This window comes from Pelophylax lessonae (assembly GCF_965119305.1).
Source record: "Pelophylax lessonae genome assembly, chromosome: 3".
In the NCBI taxonomy this organism is placed as follows: domain Eukaryota; kingdom Metazoa; phylum Chordata; class Amphibia; order Anura; family Ranidae; genus Pelophylax; species Pelophylax lessonae.
In genome coordinates, this window is record NC_138770.1 from 646,733,880 (window position 1) to 646,753,003 (window position 19,124).

The window sequence follows — 19,124 nt, forward strand, 5'->3', positions numbered from 1 at the left end:
TATGCAGAAAATTACTTTTTTGCTTTTAGTGACAAGAGCATCTGCCTGTCACTGAGGAAAGCACAATCTGCTGTGGTGTAATTATAGCAGTGAATAGGTTCTTAATTATTAATGACTCGCCATCTTTGAATGCGTTTTATAATATTTTTAATGTCATTTTGTGATGGTTTCTTAGACCTAGAAAGCCAAGTGAAGAATGTATAATACTTTAGATAGGGGAACAGTTGAGCACAATTCAGCAGTAATTGTATTTTGCATTTTATTGCTGCCTTTTTTAGTCCAGGCAGCTTCAAGGTCATTTGTAGGGTGACCAAGTCACAAATTCACGCCTTTTTGTAGATTAAGTCCTCATGCACACAGGGCGTTTTTTACAGCCGCTTTTAGGTGTGTTAGGTGCACACAGGCGTTTTGAAAAATCTGTACGTGGCATAGGCGTTTTTAGCCTGCAAAAAAACCCCAGGGCCAGCACGTTCTGAGGACCGGCGTTACAGCTGTAAAAACATCTTACGCTGCTAAAGGCGGCTTAACGCCGCATACAATGTTAAGCCGCATCAAGCATTTTTTTTTTTGCCATGTCAAAACCAATGGTTACCTATGTGAGCCCATTGATTTGAATGGAAGTCACATCATGATGATCTAACTTGTGGTGCGACTTGTGCTCTGAGGATCTTGAAGGGGAACTCCATGCAAAAATGGACAAACCGGCCTGGGGTCCCCCCTAAGTTCCATGCCAGGCCCTTTGAGTCTGGTATGGGACGTGAAAGGAAACCCCATGTCAAAATTGGGAAAAAAAACCCCCCAAAATGATGTGGTCCTCCCCAAGACCATACCAGACCAAAGGGTCTAGCATATATTTTGAGGGGAACACCACGACAAAAAAAAAAAACTGCGTGGGGTCCCCCCCAGAATCCACACTAGACCCTTATTTGAGCTTGCAGGTCTGGACCATATCAGGCCACACGCCCTCAACATGGGGGGAGGGTTCTTTGGAGCAGGGGGGGCTCTGCACACCCCTCACCTCAAAGCAGCTTGTCCCCATGTTGTTGGGGACAAGGGCCTCCTCCCGACAACCCTGGGCGGTGGTTGTGGGAGATCTGTGGGCAGGGGGCTTATCAAAATCTGGAAGCCCCATTTAACAAGGATGGCCCCCAGATCCCGCCCCCCCCACCCCAAAAAAGGCGACGAGATGGTTTTGAGGAGTCCTTTAATAAAAATCTTCCTCCGATCTTCTCCCTCTTCCTCCCTGATTATTCCAGCTCCGCTCTTTGCGGCTTTTAACATAGGCATGGGGTATGGCCACCCAATGAAGTCTATCGGAGACCCCTCCCCTTGTGTTGCCACATGAGGACATGTTTCCAGGTGATGTCACCGGTTGGCCACGCCCCATGGCTATATTAGAAGCCACAAAGAGTGAAGCTGGCATAAACACGGGAGACGGCTTCAGAGGAGGACTGGGTCGGAGGCACAGAACACTGGAGGGAGAAGGTCGGAGGAAGATTTTTAATAAAGGACTTTTCAAAACTGTCTCTTGTCATTATTTACACTATATTGCCTTTTTTGGGGTGAATGGGTGGGGGTACAATGTGACACATACTCATAGGGGGCTTCCAGATTCCGATAAGCCCCTTGCCCGCAGACCAACACAGCTACTGCGCAAGGTTGTCGGGAAGAGGCCCTTGCCCCCATCAACATGGGGACAAGGTGCTTTGGGGTGGGGGGGGGGTTAGCTTTAACTTTTGGCGTGGAGTTCCCCTTCAAGATCCTCAGAGCACAAGTCGCACCATAAGTCTGATCATCATGATGCAACTTCTGTTCAAATCAATAGGCTGAAAGTCAGATCAAAGACGGCTCTCATAGGCAATTGATTTTGAATAGAGGCAAAGAAACGCTGCTGAAAGCTAACGCGGCTAAACGCGCATTGACGCCAATGGAAGAAGTTACTAAAAAACATTTTTTACAGTTGCTTTTTCCTGGCGTTGGTAGTGGCTTTGCAGCTCGTTTTTTCTATCGGCCTGTGTGCATGAGGCCTAAAATACTAGCATACTTTGATGTGACCTAGATGCTACTTAAGTGCCAGAGAGTGTATAGAATTGCACTACATGAACAGAACGGTCATACTTTCCTATTAGCAAAAAAAAAAAAAAAAAACAACCCCAAATGCATAAAAAAACGCATGTTCAAAAAAACACAAAACCCACCGCAAAACAAAACTCCGAACAAACTATTTAAACTTTGCTGAAATCTTGAGATCAGCTTCAGTCCCGGTTCACATTTGTGCGATGCGGCGTGATCCCGCATCGCATCCGCATCAGTTAAAAGTTAACGACACCCCCAGTTGCAATCGCATATCACAGTGTGATCTGCAAGTTCACACAGAATCGGATCGCACCAGTGTGAACCACCATGCCATCCGATTCTGCTGCGGATAAAAAAAGCCTCATGTGCGAGTTTAGTGCGGATGCGATGCAAATTCAGCCATACAAAGTGTATGGCTGAAATTCGCATCGCACATGAGATTGCATGTAATTTAGGAGCAGTGCGTTCCGAATTACATGCGATCTCCGGGGCTCAAGGTGGATATGTTTTTAATGGTGCACACTCCATTGTAGTTGGCAGCTGGACATGCAACAAAAGAGAATGCTAGTCTCTGCCATCTTATTCCTTTATGAATAAACACCCTACACAGTGGCGGCTGCTGCTCGGTAATTCGGGGGGGGGGGGGGCAGCAAACCAATGCACACCCCCCCCCCCCCCCCCCATGTCCTCCTCTATGTGTCTACTGCCTCTTCCTAGCCACTGGCCTGTAAGATTGCTTCTCCTTTTGGCCAATTTGGAAAGGGGTCTCACAACCCTCTTCCTGATTGGCTGGGAGGAGAGTCATTGCTATTGTCGCACAACTGGGTGGGCTCAGGGCACAGTGCTCTGCGACCCGAGCCCACCCTTTTTTGAAGCCTATTAGAGCCTCTGGAATCCATGTGTCCGGCGACCTGCATGTAGGTTAGGGGGCTGGATGCATGGATGGGGGGGGCGGCACCCCTAATGGACAGGCCGCCCCTGTCCCTACATCTTCTTACTGTGACCACCTAAAGAATTGCCATGTACACTTTTGTTTTCTACAACTCTGTTTAACATTGCTCACTTCCTTGGTAACCTTCACATGGTTTAGAGCCCAAAATTGAGATGATGTTGTAATATATTGTGTAATAGCTCACAGTCAGGAATACGCTACAGGAAGCTATAGAAGGTTCAGGGAGAGCCTTTGTGTTGGCTAATGAGGGCCATAGACCTGCCAACTGTCTCTGCCTGAACAGACATAGAAGTCATAACCAGGAATCCTCGTTCATACTGAATGCGGCTTTGAAATCGTGCGAGTTCTTCTGTTCTCGCACAATTTTTAAAGCCGCATTTCGGTCCGACTTTGGAGGCAACTTCAAAGACATCTGTGCAGCTTCAAGCACACATGTCTATTGAAATTTCCCCCCAAGCCGCCAAAAGTAGTGTAGAAACCCTCATTTTGGAAATCTGTACGGCGCCGCAAAATCGGCGTCACAACGGTTGGGACTCTCCCGTTGCCATCAATAGGCTGCAAATTGACATGCGACTTTTGACCTGTCAAATGGCATATGAAATTGCGCCGGTGTCAACGGGGGGCTTAGGCTCAGTTCACACTACTGTGACCTAAAAGTACGACTTTGCCAGACGACTTCCAGGTGACTTGATGCAACAGGAGTACTACTTTCATGTGACTTTTAGAGAATGCCTGGGTATTCTTCCTGTAATGTTAGATCCAAATCACATCAATAGAGGTGAGGATCTGAATTGGAGGTGACTTCTGTTAAAGTCTATGGACACAAGTCAGATAGATGTTGCCTTGAAATAGTACAGGAACTTTTTCTAAAGTCAGAGCGACTTCAGTAGTGCTAGAATTAGGAAAGCTCTCATTGACTGCCATGGGATTTCACATGTCATGCGGCTTGGGATCTCACAAGTCTGATCCCAAGTCGCAGCAGTGTGAACCGAGCCTTAGAGATCCCAGAGCTTTCTTGGTCCGTGTCCCCATCCCTTTATTAGTTTGGCTTCCTTCTCCAGTGATCCTTTCACAGATGGAACGTCGCAGCACAACCTATTGGCAGTCAGGTATTGTAGCTATTCGATCCGATACCATTGTGTTTCAAGAGTCGCAGTGCTCTAGGCATTGGGGACAACTTGACCACGAAGGGGAAAAAAAAAGCAGGGTGTATCAAAAGAATGGTTTTTGTTATGATGTTTCAGTTATAGAAACACGTTAAGGTATGATGTGCCCACAAAAAAGGAATCTATTTACTAATCACATGACTTGATTGCACATTCGAGTGGATCCATTATCACTGAGATTTTCTGAGTAACCTATAAATAGAAACCTCTTTTGTAGTTGATACCGAAGAGAAGTGACTTCATATAGAGAGAAAAGCAAACCCTATGTCCTGTTACCACACAGTTCCTGTATTCATAATCATGTCTGCTGAGCCATTCATTTCAACATCTTTTTCGCAAAAATGACCACTTTGCTTGGGAAACCAATCTATTTTAGTTGAATGTGATCGGATTGTTTACCAGAACTATTCATTCATTTGAAAATTAATGAAAATTCTAGTTTATAAATTTTACTGCTCCAGTAAAAAAAATTTTAACACCTTTTTTTTAACTGTCCCAGAATATTGTGTATGTATGTATGTATGTATGTATATGTGTGTGTGTGTGTGTGTGTGTGTGTGTGTGTGTTTACGATATTTCCGTACATTTAAAAAAATTCTTTATTTTTTTCACTTTATAGGTACTCTTGTGGAGGGATCCCAGACCCCAAACCCCTCCTCAGCACTTAACCACTTTACCACCGGAGGATTTTGCTGTGTTACGTCCAGGCCACTTTTTGAGATTCGGCACTGTGCGAATTTACCTGACAATTGTGCGGTCATGCAACGCCGTACCCAAACAAAATTTACGTCCTTTTTTTTCCACAAACAGAGCTTTCTTTTGGTGGTATTTGATCACCTGTGCGATTTTTACTTTTTGCGCTATAAACAAAAAAAGAGCAACAATTTTGAAAAAATAACAATATTTTTAACTTTTTTTTTATATGAAATTCCCCCCCAAAAAAATGTAAAAATCAAATTATCATTTTAGGCCAATTTGTTTTCTGCTACATATTTTTGGTAAAAAAAAAATCGCAATAATCGCAATTGTGCAAAAGTTATTGCATTTACTAAGGGAAAGATTTTGGTCATTTTTGGTGTTTTTTTTTTTTTTTTTTAACGAGTAATGGCGGCGATCTGCGATTTTTTTTTTTTTTTTTTTTTTTTTTGCGGGACTGCGACATTGCGGCGGACAGATCGGACCCTTGACTGACATTTTTGACACTTTTGGGGGTACCAGTGACATTACTACAGTAATCAGTGCTATAAATATGCACTGTTACTGTTAAAATGACACTGGCAGGGAAGGGGTTAATTTTTATTGGTGATCAAGGGGTTAATGTATGCCTGGTGCTTAAAAACGTGTGTGGGGGGAGGTGACTGTGTGACACAGGGACAGATCGCAGATTCAGCTATGCTGAACCCTGCAATCTGACCCTGTCTGTCACTTAGGAGATCCGCCCGCTTGTGTTTACACAAGCGGGCAGATCTCCAGACTTGATTCCCCGACGATCGGGGAAGAGCGGCGGTGATCACCGCCGCTTCTCCCCTGGCCCGACTCCCGCTGTGACTGAATACAGCGGGAGCGAGCCTCCGGCGGCGCGCATGCGCCGCCCACAAGGGGAGGAGTCCAGCGACGTAGGAACGAGCCACTTTGCCGCAGTACAGTCAATGTGACTGGTCGGCAAGTGGTTAAAAGCATTCAAAACGCAAAGTTTGGCTGTTTTGAATGCTGTAATTTTTTTGAATCTAGCGCCAGTACCTGGAACTTCTGGAAGTGATGTCTTGGAGACCCGATCAGAGCCGAATTTTTATTTTATTTATTTTTATTACAAACCTGTTTTACTTACCTGCTCTGTGCAGTGGTTTTGCATGGAGCAGCCTGCATGGCCACTGAAAGATAACCATGAGGCAAGTGCAGTGAGGACCAGGGATGGGGGGAGGGTGTTGTAAGTTCTCCTTTTTATGTTTTGTGAAATATGGACTAACCTTGTACAGAGGAAAGTGCAGCAGGGGACAGTGATTGGGGGGGAAGGTGTTGTGAGTTAATTCCCATTTAATGTTTTGTAAAAAGGTGGCCTACAGGTAAAAAAAAAAAGGATTGCAGAGTAAAAAAGAAAATCATGCAATCGAGACAAAATAATATTGGGTGTTTAGAAAAGAATGAAAGGTTGTAGGTGACCAGCTTTGCATTGAAATTTTAAAGAACCAGTGGAGCACCAGTCTGTACATCCGGCTATTCTCCAGACTCTCCAGTCTATAGCTCTCTGATGTTCTTGTCTCCATATCATTTGTTTTGTGACCCATCCATTGCATACTTGATAAATGTACATAGATTTAGTTTCTCCTTCTGTCATACTCTATGCAGACTGGCAGCTGTCTTTTTCACCCTTGTTGTGGCCTAAAGCTTCGACTAAGAAGCTGCCTGCATGCTGAAAGACACTAATGCTTCTGTTGTCCTGGATACTGACATCACGCTGCATTGTAATCAAATCTAGGCTTTTTGCTGGTCGTTTTGGGATTCAAATCTGACCTCCAATCTTAGCAGCTGCTCCAGTGAGATGGACAATACCGTGCTGGAGGGCAGATCTAGACAAAAGGATGCAAGTCTGCTTTGTGCAGCCCTCCAGTAAATAGGGCGGTACCGTGTTTCACGTGTGATTTTTTTTTTTTTTTCATTAGAGAAGGTTTATGCTATTTGTGAGATATATTAGAAAAATTCAAAACAGTTTTCGTTATCCTTACGACTTAACAAGTGGCTGCAGAAAATAATCCACAGATGATACATGACAGAACTAAAGAAAAACTTGTTTTTAACCGCTGTCTATATAAAATCAATATATGTTATTCTGTGATTAAAATAGCTATCGTGTGTGTGTGTGTGTGTGTGTATATATATATATATATATATATATATATATATATATATAATATATACACAATTATAAAGAGAAAGACCCATTCTCTCTGTCCAAGTTTCGCCATTCCAGGCCCCTGATGACGTTGGAGTTGCAAAATGCTTGGGTGAAGGCGATGTCCACGTATATGAGCTGAAATATGAGCTGAACATGGCTCTTGAGTTTCTCTTCTAGCTAGGACCTAGTTATGGTTCCCATATCAGTGGCGGGACTACCAGGGTCGCAATTGTGACTGGGCTTTGGCGTCCCCCCCCCCCTTGTGTCGGGGGGGGGCTGCAGGGGGTTGCTAGACGCAGAACTCTGAGCTTAGACTGTCTCTCACATGTAGCTCAGAGCCGGCATTGACAGTTCCCCCCTCCTCCCTCATAGGGACGGGGGAGGAGAAAGCCGATCTGCTCCTTCTCCCCCTCACCTCTCTCCTCCTCCTGTGTGCAGTGCGGGAAGTGTGAGCTCATTAGCTTCACACTTCATGAAGTGCACACAGGAGGAGAGCACTGATAGGCAGCACTTATGGGCCTCATTGATTGGCACTTATGGGCCCCATTGGCACTGATTGGCCCCATTGATTCGCACTGATAGGTGGCACTGATGATCAGAGCACAGATTATCAGTGTAAACAATGCACTGACATTCTTGCTGTTTGATTGCTCACCTTTCTTCAGGCAGACCCAGCATGGGAGGAAAGGGCTGCCGATAAACGGCAAGTCTGTTAACATGTGATCCGCTAATCACATGGTAAAGGGCTGCTCTGATTGACCCTTTTTCCGTGATCTGTGATCATTCAAAGGACACAACAGAGTGCACTGAATGCACGCAGGAGACAGGGTTCTGTGAGGATGTCCATGGACGCCCTCCCAAATTTGGAAGCCTGGGGCTTTGATGGCGGGGGGGGGGCCCATCATGGTTCCTTGCTGTGCGGCCCTGAAGGTTCTAGTTGTGCCTCTGCCCCATTGGACATGGCCATCTTACCTATAATACAACATCCCATATTTTACCTGTCCCTTTCCTTCAGTAAAAATGGTTTTCTGCAGTGGGTATATGTCGGCTTTGAAGGCTTCGCTGTTTGCTTCTGAAGTTCTTGACTTTTTTTTCCATAACGATTAGCTTGGCTCTGTGTGTTCAGTCCATCAATTTGGTCATTAACATAGCTCATCCTTTAAAGGATCAGTAGGAAGTAAGTGGACAAAAGTGGTCTGAGCTAAAATGATCAAAAAATTTGAAGTTTGAATTTTACTCAAGTTCTTTATCTTTGTGATCACCTGGTCATATGTTATTTCAGTTACAATGGCTGTTGCTTTTGAATTTGTTTTTCATTTATTGTCCATTGGGGGGGGGGGAGATACAGGAATTGCAGAAATTCCTAAACTTTTAGGTTATACTCCCACCTTGGACTTCTTTTCTTTAGCTCTGCTCTAGAATTTACATCAACACTAATATTTTTGCTAGCCCCTTATTTTCTACCTGGCAGCATAGCATGCATATGTGTCAGTACAGGGAATGGGCCTTACCAACGGCTATACATATACATACAGATCTCTTTGCATGCTTTCAGCACAGTGACTGAGCTGCCATTGACCGCTTCCAGGCACTGTTTACAATCCGGAGCAGGTGGGCGGGGCTCCTGATCTTACCGTTGCAAGACACAGCCACAGTGGTCACATGATGAGAAACTTCTCCACCACATTTCTTTCAGACCCCCCTTAAAGGTCTGGTAGGAGCTGACACCAAGGGGTTAAGGCAAGATGTCTCTTTAGACCTGCTGTTAACCAGATACTAATACTGTATGCCTTCTTCAATGCATGAGATTTGTGGATGGGGTGGAGGGAACCCCAGCCTTCATTTACTTCTGCAGTAGTACCTCGTAGACGGCTAGAGTCTACATCCCACTCAAGCTACAGATTCCAAACCCAGAAGCCCTCTTAGCTACTTATGCCCCGTACACACACAACGATTATCGGCCGACCGATCGACCGAATTTTCTCGGCCAACAAAAACCAACTGCAGAAGTGATGTCACGTGCTGGTTTACTTTCCGTGTGTTTTTTCTTTTCTGAGCATGCCCAGTCTTGCTCATCAGATTTTTGTCTGCCGAAATCTGTACTGACTGACGGAAAATCGGCCGTTGTGGTGACGGCCAACAAAAATTTTATAGCCTGCACACCAGATTTTATTCGGGCCGAAAAGTCGGAGACGGTTGTCGGAAGCATCATACTAACAAGCCGAAAAACGGCCGATCGGACGTTGGCCGAAAATTCATGGCCAACAATCGTTGCGTGTGTACGAGGCATTAGCCTTCATCATGAAAGTTCGCTCCCACTTTTGCAGGTGGGGTCTTGTTCATCCTAGTAGATCCCTTGGTAATTTAAGTCCTTGAAGCTTGGATGCTTCTTTTCTAGACCTGTCAGTCAGATCCCCTTACTCTTCTAGTTTTACCTGCACCCTATTGTGCATCTTCTTGGTTTTGTTTTGGCTTCTCTGCACCCTTGAATCTTTGATTCCTTCCCTGATGTGAGCCTGTCCTTAGGAATGGTATCCCACTCAAACTCCAACACGGTTAAGTGTATCCCTTGTGCCGATTTATTCTCCTCAGCTTCTATCCCTATCCAGAGGGAGCTCCTGCCTTTTTTTGGCATCCGAAGATCTGAATTAATTATTTAGTCCAAGTGATCTTGGGCCATCTTCGAATGGGGACTGCAAGGCTGAGATCTTTGCTAGAATTCACTCTCTGTGGATCTTGACCCCTTCCTCATGTGTAGCATATTTTTCCCTCCTTCAGTGTTTGTGGGATCCTTAGGGGGAAATCCCTTTTTAACATTGTCCTCCCTTCTCGTGCAATCCTGCCAGATCTAATTACTGGAAGAAAGATTCTCTTGAGGAAGTCTCCTTAGATGTTTCCTTCACTCTATTCTCTATTGGGTGTATATTCCTAATACTAAAACTAGTATTGCTGGGCAGAGTAGTCTGTCCTTTACAGCGGTAAGCTGGATGTTTGCTAGAATTGTATATTTTAGAACTGGTTAGGCAGGCTTGCACAGTGGTTACCACACCCCTAACAAATAACACCTGTGGGCGTTGGTTGGAAGGACTCTGTCTTGCAATCCTGATGTGCTTGTACACCAGTTTGTGTTTTTATATATCCGAATCCCTACCTACCCTTTCATACAGGCGTTGTAGATCACCCCACCCACTCCTTAGCATGAACATTACATTTCTCTTAGTTTAAGGGTTTTTTCTGTACTTGCGCAAAATTTCTAGTCCATTGGGGGACACCGTTTCTGTATTGTTGGCTCTTGTACTGCTTTCTTACAAAAGTGAAGCATTTGGTGTTTGAAAGCAGAGCTATACGGGCTGGCTTACATTTTTTTTTGCCAGTGTCTCAGACTCCTGAAGATGGCATTGTAGCTCCACATGTTTGAAGGTGGTTAAAAACCTCAGGCATGAAATATGAACAAAGCATATCCCTCTATAGTGTGTACTTGTCTCAATCCAGAGTCCCAACACTGCGAATCTACTGCGTGTTCGCACATCGCATCCGCAGCACAGGCAGTTCACACTGCCATATGCGATACGCTGGGGGTGTCAATTCAGTTAACGACACCCCCAGATCAGATCGCATATCGCAGTGCGATCTGACAGTTTGCACAGGAATCGGATTGCATAGGTGTGAACAACTAGTGTGGACCCTAAAAAGGGTCCTGTGCGAGTTGTGTCTGAATTCAATGCAAATCGCACAGACATCGCATGGGATTTGTAGAGCAGTGCACTCCGAATCACATGCAATGTCTGTCATCGCACATATGTGAACCGGGACTTAAAGAAAAATTTTACAGTCCTTCTTTTTTTGATATGCCCAGGCTTGTGACAGATTTGGAATAAAAACAGGGAACTTAAAGTGGTTGTAAAGGCTCCCCTCCTAAATACTTACCTGAGACAATCTCGCTCCAGCACTGTGTATGAGAACAGCAACACTTCTCTCTCTCTTTTTTTACTCGCTCTTTCGCTCACTCGCTCTTTCTTTCGCTCGCTCGCTCTTTCTTTCTTTCGCTTGCTTGCTCTTTCTTTCTTTCGCTTGCTTGCTCTTCCTTTCTTTCGCTTGCTTGCTCTTTCTTTCGCTTGCTTGCTCTTTCTTTCGCTTGCTTGCTTGCTCTTTCTTTCGCTTGCTTGCTCGCTCTTTCTTTCGCTTGCTCTTTCTTTCTTTCTTTCGCTTGCTTGCTCTTTCTTTCTTTCGCTTGCTTGCTCTTTCTTTCTTTCGCTTGCTTGCTCTTTCTTTCTTTCGCTTGCTTGCTCTTTCTTTCTTTCTTTCGCTTGCTTGCTCTTTCGCTCGCTCGCTCGCTCGCTCTTTCTTTCACTCGCTCGCTCTTTTCACACTGGGCTCAGTGAGAGCGGCGGGAGCCATCGGCTCTTGCTGCTATCAATCAAATCTAGTGAGTTGGGGGGGACCAAGCCGCGCACGGTCTGTAGACGCACAAAGTGCGGCATGGGATCGAGCCTGCACAAGCACCCCTCTAGCAAGTAGGATTTAAAGGCCGGATGAACCAGAAGTGCCAGCGGGGGGACCGCAAAAGAGGAGGATCGGGGATGCTCTGTGCAAAGCCATTGCATAGAACAAGTAAGTATAACGTGTTTCTTATTTCCTAGTAAAGTCCTTTTACAATCACTTTAATTTCTCATAATAGCAACTATGACTAGGATAAAGTAAAAAGGTGGTTAAAATCCTAACTGGGAACAAAGTGACCATTTTGCCTCTCCATAAACGGGACCCTTTTAGAACTTGAGCTGACTATGGGAGCGTTTATTCAGCCATTGTAATCTTTTCAGTGTAGCTGCTTACAAGGCAAAAAATGTTGTTTGCTTGTTAAATTTCCTACATACATGAATAGCGTGGCGGGATATTGTTCAGTGTTCTCACGCATGTCCTGTAAACTGCCATAAATCTGCAAAGTCAGTTCTGTAGCAAAAGGCGGAGAAAAATAAATGGCCCCCAATATTTGAGCCAGAACTTGCATTTATGAGCTACTTGGTTATCCCAATGGGGTGTGAATTGCAGCTGCCCGGGTTTGTCTGCTTGAAACAGAGATAAATGTTTCTTTTGTAATATCTCAACATATTGGGTTTGTTCAGTGCATGAAGTAGTTGGCAAGCTTTGCTTCATTTTGTCTGATGCATCCTTTCTAATACTCAGAAATGTAATGGAGATTGGTTTGGTTTAGGGGAGCCATGGGAATTGTGTCCATTTCACATCTTCCAAATGTCTGTTGGAGAGGTCAGCTGAGCGACCATATGGCGATGTATTCTTTTTGTCAGCAGGAATACGGGAAATGCAAATGTTTCATGCAGCACCAGTTGTCATATAAGCTGCATTATATAGAAAGTTAGGTTACATCCATGCCAGACAAATGCCAAATTTGTAGGGCATGTAAAATCCAAGTCATGTAAAGTTAGCCATTGATTAATACAGGAAGATTGGAGTGTGAATTCTTAATGCTTCATGGCATAGATTCAACAAGGTGTTGGAAACATTCCTCAGAGATTTTGGTCCATAGTGACATGATAGCATCGCGCGGTTGCTGCAGATTTGTCGGCTTCACATCCATGATGCCAATCTCCCGTTCCACCACATCCCAAAGGTGCTCTATTGGATGAGATTTGGTGACTGTGGAGGCCATTGGCATACAGTGATCTCATTGTTATATTCATGAAACCAGTGGTGAGATGATTTGAGCTTTGTGACATGGTGCATTATCCTGCTGGAAGGAGCCATCAGAAGATGGGTACACTGTAGTGATAAAGGGGTGGACAAGGTCAGCAACAATACTCAGGTAGGCTGTGGCATTTAAACGATGCTCAATTGGTACTAAGGAGCCCAAAGTGTGCCAAGAAAATATCCCCCACACCATTACACCACCACCAGCCTGAACTGTTGATACAAGGCAGGATGGATCCATGATTTCATGTTGTTTACGCCAAATTCTGACCCCACCATCTGAATGTCGCAGGATCAGGACTCATCAGACCAGGCAACATTTTTCCAATCTTCTATTGTCCAATTTTGGTGAGCCTGTGTGACTTGTAGCCTCAGTTTCCTGTTCTTAGCTGAGAATTGTGGCATCCGGTGTGGTCGTCTGAACCTTGAAGCAGGTGGGCTATAGCAGCAATATGTTTTGTGTTCAGAGATGGTATTCTGCATACCTTGGTTTTAACGAGTGGTTGTTTGAGTTACAGTTGCCTTTCTATCATCTCGCACCAGTCTGCCCATTCTGGTCTGACATCAACAAGGCACACAACTACCGCTCACTGGATATTTTCTCTTTTTCGGATCATTCTCTGTAAACACGAGAGATGATTGTGAGTGAAAATCCCAGTTTTTGAAATACTCAGACCAGGCTGTCTGGCACAAACAACCATGCCATGTTCAAAGTCACTTAAATCCCCTTTCTTCCACATTCTGATGATCAGTTTGAACTTCAGCAAGTCACCTTCACCACGTCTATATGCCTAAAACTCAATATTGAACCCTACGGACTAAGTCTGGGATGCCATTCATGTTCGTGTAAAGGCAAGCATCCTAATACTTTAACAATATTGTGTGTGTGTGTGTGTGTGTGTGTGTATATGTATACAGTATCTCACAAAAGTGAGTACACCCCTCACATTTTTGTAAATATTTTATTATATCTTTTCATGTGACAACACTGAAGAAATGCCAGTTTGCTACAATGTAAAGTAGTGAGTGTACAGCTTGTATAACAGTGCAAATTTGCTGTCCCCTCAAAATAACAACGCACAGTCATTAATGTCTAAACCGCTGGTAACTAAAGTGAGCACACCCCTAAGTGAAAATGTCCACATTGGGCCTAAAGTGTCTATTTTGTGTGACCTCCATTATTTTCCAGCACTGCCTTAACCCTCTTGGGCATGGAGTTCACCAGAGCTTCAAAGGTTGCCATTGGAGTCCTCTTCCACTCCTTCATGACGACATCACAGATCTGATGAATGTTAGAGACCTTGCGCTCCTCCACCTTCCATTTGAAGATGCCCCACAGATGCTCAATAGGGTTTAACTCTGGAGACATGCTTGGTCAGTAAATCACCTTTACCCTCAGCTTCTTTAGCAAGGCAGTGGTCATCTTGGAGGTGTGTTTGGGGTCGTTATCATGTTGGAATACCCAGTCCCCGAAGGGAGGGGATCATGCTCTGCTTCAGTATGTCAAAGTACATGTTGGCATTCATGGTTCCCTCAATGAACTGTAGCTCCTCAGTGCCGGCAGCACTCGTGCAGCCCCAGACCATGACACTCCCTCCACCATGCTTGATTGTAGGAAAGGCACACTTGTCTTTGTCCATCTAAGCCAAATAAGTTTATCTTGGTCTCATCAGACCACAGGACTCGGTTCCAGTAATCCCTGTCCTTAGTCTGCGTGTCTTCAGCAAACCATTTGCGGGCTTTCTTGTGCATCACCTTTAGAAGAGGCTTCCTTCCGGGACAACAGCCATGCAGACCAATTTGATGCAGTGTGCGGCGTATGGTCTGAGCACTGTAAGGCTGACCCCCCCCCACACCTTCAACCTCTGCAGCAATGCTGGCAGCACTGCTGAATATGACGCCGAGCATGTGCACTCAACTTCTTTTGTCGACCATGGCGAGACCTGTTCTGAGTGGAACCTGTCCTGTTAAACCACTGTATGGTCTTGGCCACCGTGCTGCAGCTCAGTTTCAGGGTCTTGGGAATCTTCTTATAGCCTAGGCCATCTTTACGTAGAGCAACAATTCTTTTTTTCAGATCTTCAGAGTTCTTTGCCAGGAGGTGCCATGTTGAACTTCCAGTGACCAGTATGAGAGAGTGAGAGCGATAACACCAAATATAACACACCTGCTCCCCATTCATACCTGAGACCTTGTAACACTTACGAGTCGCATGACACCGGGGAGGGAAAATGGCTAATTGGGCCCAATTTGGACATTGTCACTTAGGGGTGTACTCACATTTGTTGCCAGTGGTTTAGACATTAATGGCTGTGTGTTGAGTTATTTTGAGGGGACAGCAAATGTACACTGTTATACAAGCTGTACACTCACTACTTTATATTGTAGCAAAGTGTCATTTCTTCAGTGTTGTCACATGAAAAGATAATAATAAATTATTTACAAAAATGTGAGGGGTGTACTCACTTTTGTGAGATACTGTGTGTGTGTGTGTGTGTGTGTGTGTGTGTGTGTGCGTATATATATATATATATATATATATATATATATATATATATATATATATAATATACTATACTATATTCTGTATATGTAATAATTTTCTTCTAAATTTCCCAATAGCAGTTCATGAACTTGGTATTTTCCTTTTAAAAAAAGAAATGTAAATCCCTACAGACAGCTGTATTCGTTTTAGTTTTGCCTTCAGGTGCTAAACTGCCAGCACAGTTGGGATTTGTAATCATCTCTATTTAGTGAAGATCAGCTCCTAAGCCTGTAGAAAATGTTTGTCACTAGAGAGCGAGGTCACACTGCCGCTATGAGAGGGAGTGAAAGTTAAGTCGGGTTGGAAGCCAAGATATCAGCTGTCTATGGGAGTACTTTGGATTTATTTGTTGAAGAATGGAGGAAAGGGAAAGATGACTAAGAAGAATCTTGAGATAGAAGGTCACCTTTCTGCCTTAAAGTGTATTTCTACTTTTGCAGTCAAATTTTAGAAACCCCAACTACATGCCTAGGTGATCCCATTCGCATACCTTTTTTTTTTTAAAAGAAAAAAAAAAAAGATTCTGTGCGCCCTAAGGACAGGCTTTTCTTAGAAGGCCAGCTTCTAAACCTCTAACCCTTCATTAGGACAGTGTTGAAATCCTAAAACGAAAAGAAATTGTAGGGTTGTACAGTGTAGAAATTTCAAAAATCTAAAATCTGAGTGCCAATTTTTTATTTTTTTTCTTCTGCTAGGTGTATGAAAATATGTAACAACTGAAAGTAGGTGTTCTCCCAATTGGGCATACATTTTTAATATTATAGTATGGCTTACGCATCCACTTCCTTACATATTTTAGTTTCATATATGATCCGTCATCTTGGGTACTTTATGGTTTTTTGTTCAGTTGTAATGTCAAGAAGGAAAAAACTTTCCTGTAAAGCTGCACTGTACTTCACTAACACGTATAAGCAGATGGGATCTGTTTTTTATGAGCATGTAGGAGTTTGTACAAAATCACCCATGGCAACAAGTAAAATATACATATGGGGCAAAGACAGCACGGTGCATTCTGGTGGCATCCAAGTGACACCCTCACCCGGCCATCCACATGCTGTAAAAGAAAACGTGATTCATCAGACCAGGCCACCTTCCATTGCTCCATGGACCAGTTCTGATGCTCATGTGCCCGTTGTAAGTGCTTTTGGCTGTGGACACGGGTCAGCATGGGCACCCTGACCGGTCTGCGGCTACACAGCAGCCCCATACACCACAAACTAAGATGCGCTGTGTGTTCTGACACCTTTCTATCAGAACTTAGAATTTAGCAATTGGAGCTACAGTAGGTTTTCTATTTTATTTCTATTTTATTGGACAACACAAGTCATCCTTCACTCCCCATGTGCATCAAGGAGCTTTGGCCAACCAGTTCCCCAGTTTTCCTTACTTGGACCACCTTTTGGTATGTTATGACCACTGCAGAACAGGAACACCCCACAACAGTTTCAGTTTTGTAGTTTCTCTGATCCAGTCAACTAGACATTACAATTTGGCCCTTGTCAAAGTCGCTCAGATCCTTAAAGCGGAGTTCCGGCCTCAAAATCGATTTTGGGCCATCCGCTTGCTGAGGGCAACCTGCAAAAGAAAAGGATACTGGCGATTTTTTTTTTTTTTTTTGTAAATGTGTGTATGTATATGTGTGTATATGTATATATATATATATATATATATATATATATATATATATATATATATATATATATATATATATATATATATATATATATTGAAAATATACTCACCTTCCTTCCCTCTGCGGTCGCGGCCCGCGTAGTCACTTCCGGTTTGCGATGGTTCCTGGGAGCTGAACGTCATGCTCCCAAGAGTCAATGCGCCTGCACCGGCCCCGCTCGTCCCTTCCGGTGCAGGCGCGGCATTCACTGCTAAACAGCTTCTGGGCGTGCTATCAGCAGATAGGTGTCCACCCATACTACTGACTCATGCTGATTGCAGAGGATTGAGGCAGCACACAGAAATGACTTAGTGCTCTGTATTGAGAAACATACACACTATAGAGGAATTGGCTTTGTTCATTTTTTCATGTCTGAGGTTTACAACTCCTTTTCAAATTAGTAACTCATGTAGCTATAATAAAAACTATCAAAATAAAATGTATATGTATACATGTGTTTACTGAATGTGTCATATGAGTTGCATATCAATCAATCTAATGTCTTTTGTTGTGTTTGTTACAGAGTGATAAGATTGCATGGGTCCGGTTACGGGAATGACTCCTGACAAGAACGTCGAAACTCCCGGAGCAGAGAGAGTTGCAGGTTTGAGTCAAATTGATACGATGGGTAGCCTGCCAGAAGAGGTTGGCGCAGCCAGGCCAAAGGCCTCAGCTGTGGACTGTGGCTCAGGAGATGAAGAGCTAACAAACTTGAACTGGCTTCACGAGAGTACAAACCTGCTGAATAATTTCAGCCTTGGAAGTGAGGGACTTGCAGCCAATAATCCTTTATATGACATCGAAGGTGACAATTCACCATCAGGTTGTCGAAACACAGAAAAGTCTTCTGCCTCCTCAAAACCTCCGTATTCCTTCAGCCTCCTCATTTATATGGCGATTGAGCACTCCCCTAACAAATGTCTGCCTGTAAAAGAAATATACAGCTGGATCCTAGACCGGTTCCCTTACTTTGCCACGGCACCCACCGGCTGGAAGAACTCCGTCAGACACAACCTTTCTCTAAACAAATGCTTTCAGAAAGTTGAAAGAAGTCATGGAAAGGTGAGTGATATGGTCAGCATTGAAGTTACACTTGTATTATGATCAGAACAGATGTGAGGAAGATTTCAGGTTAGAAAAAGTTGACCTGGATTTGCCGACACCCCCTTTTTTTTTATACACTATTTCCAGGGATGGGGGGTCACAAACCTAAGCATACTGCATTTTCATTTACAGCAGTATTAAATGCAAAAGCCAACATTTTATTATACTGCAGCTTACCAATTCTTAGATGTGATGGCTGCATTTGTTTCCTTTTTTAGGATTTTTTTTTCTTCTGTTTTTCCTCTGGTGATCCAGCCAGCAAGTCTGTTGTTTTTCCAAAGCCCCAGTTACACAGCAGAATGTATACATTTACATGGATGAGACAAAGCACTTAACACTGGCAGGGGTGATTAAAATGATCAGCTTTCATTTATTCATTTGTTCACCCCCCCCCCCCCTTTTCCCGACTGACAATGCTGCTGTGTTCCCTATGCTCATTCCTATAGAGTTGTGTCTCAGTAATACAGGAGATGTGCCACTGGCCAAATCACCAGGTGAAAACAGAGGGGGGAAAACCAAAGAAAAGAAAACTGATGCAGCCACCACATCTAATGATTGGTAAGCTGCAATATATTGCATTCTTGCTGTTGGGTTTACCCACTTGACCTCCGGTAGATTTACCCCCCCCCCCCTTCCTGACCAGGCCATTTTGTGCAATATGGCACTGCGTTACTTTAACTATTGCGTGGTCATGCAACACTGTACCCAGATAGTTTATTTTTTTTTTCTCATAACCAGAGCTTGGGGGTATTTGACCACCTTTTTTTTTTTTTTTTTAAGCTTTTGTGCTATAAGTAAAAAAAGCTGACAATTTTTTTTTTCAACGTCTATAAAACCTATTCAATCAAAAATGTAAACATCATATTTCTTCTTAAATGTAAGCCATTATGTATTCCGTTTTTTTTTATATCTTTGGTTAAAAAATAAAAATCCAAATAAGCATGTATTGATTGGTTGGCACAAAAATTATAGCTTCTACAAACTATGTGATATGTTTATGTATCTTACTA

At 43.7% G+C, this 19,124-nt stretch overlaps 1 protein-coding gene across 1 annotated transcript in view; it reads left to right on the forward strand.

Moving 5' to 3' along the window:
- Nucleotides 1–19,124, forward strand: part of FOXN2 (forkhead box N2) — a 95,937-nt gene that overhangs the window by 34,400 nt on the left and 42,413 nt on the right. Inside the window, exon 2 of the mRNA XM_082252348.1 lies at nt 17,534–18,072. Coding sequence (XP_082108474.1) covers nt 17,548–18,072 — 525 coding nt within the window. The 5' untranslated portion in view covers nt 17,534–17,547. The remainder of the gene's footprint in view (nt 1–17,533; nt 18,073–19,124) is intronic.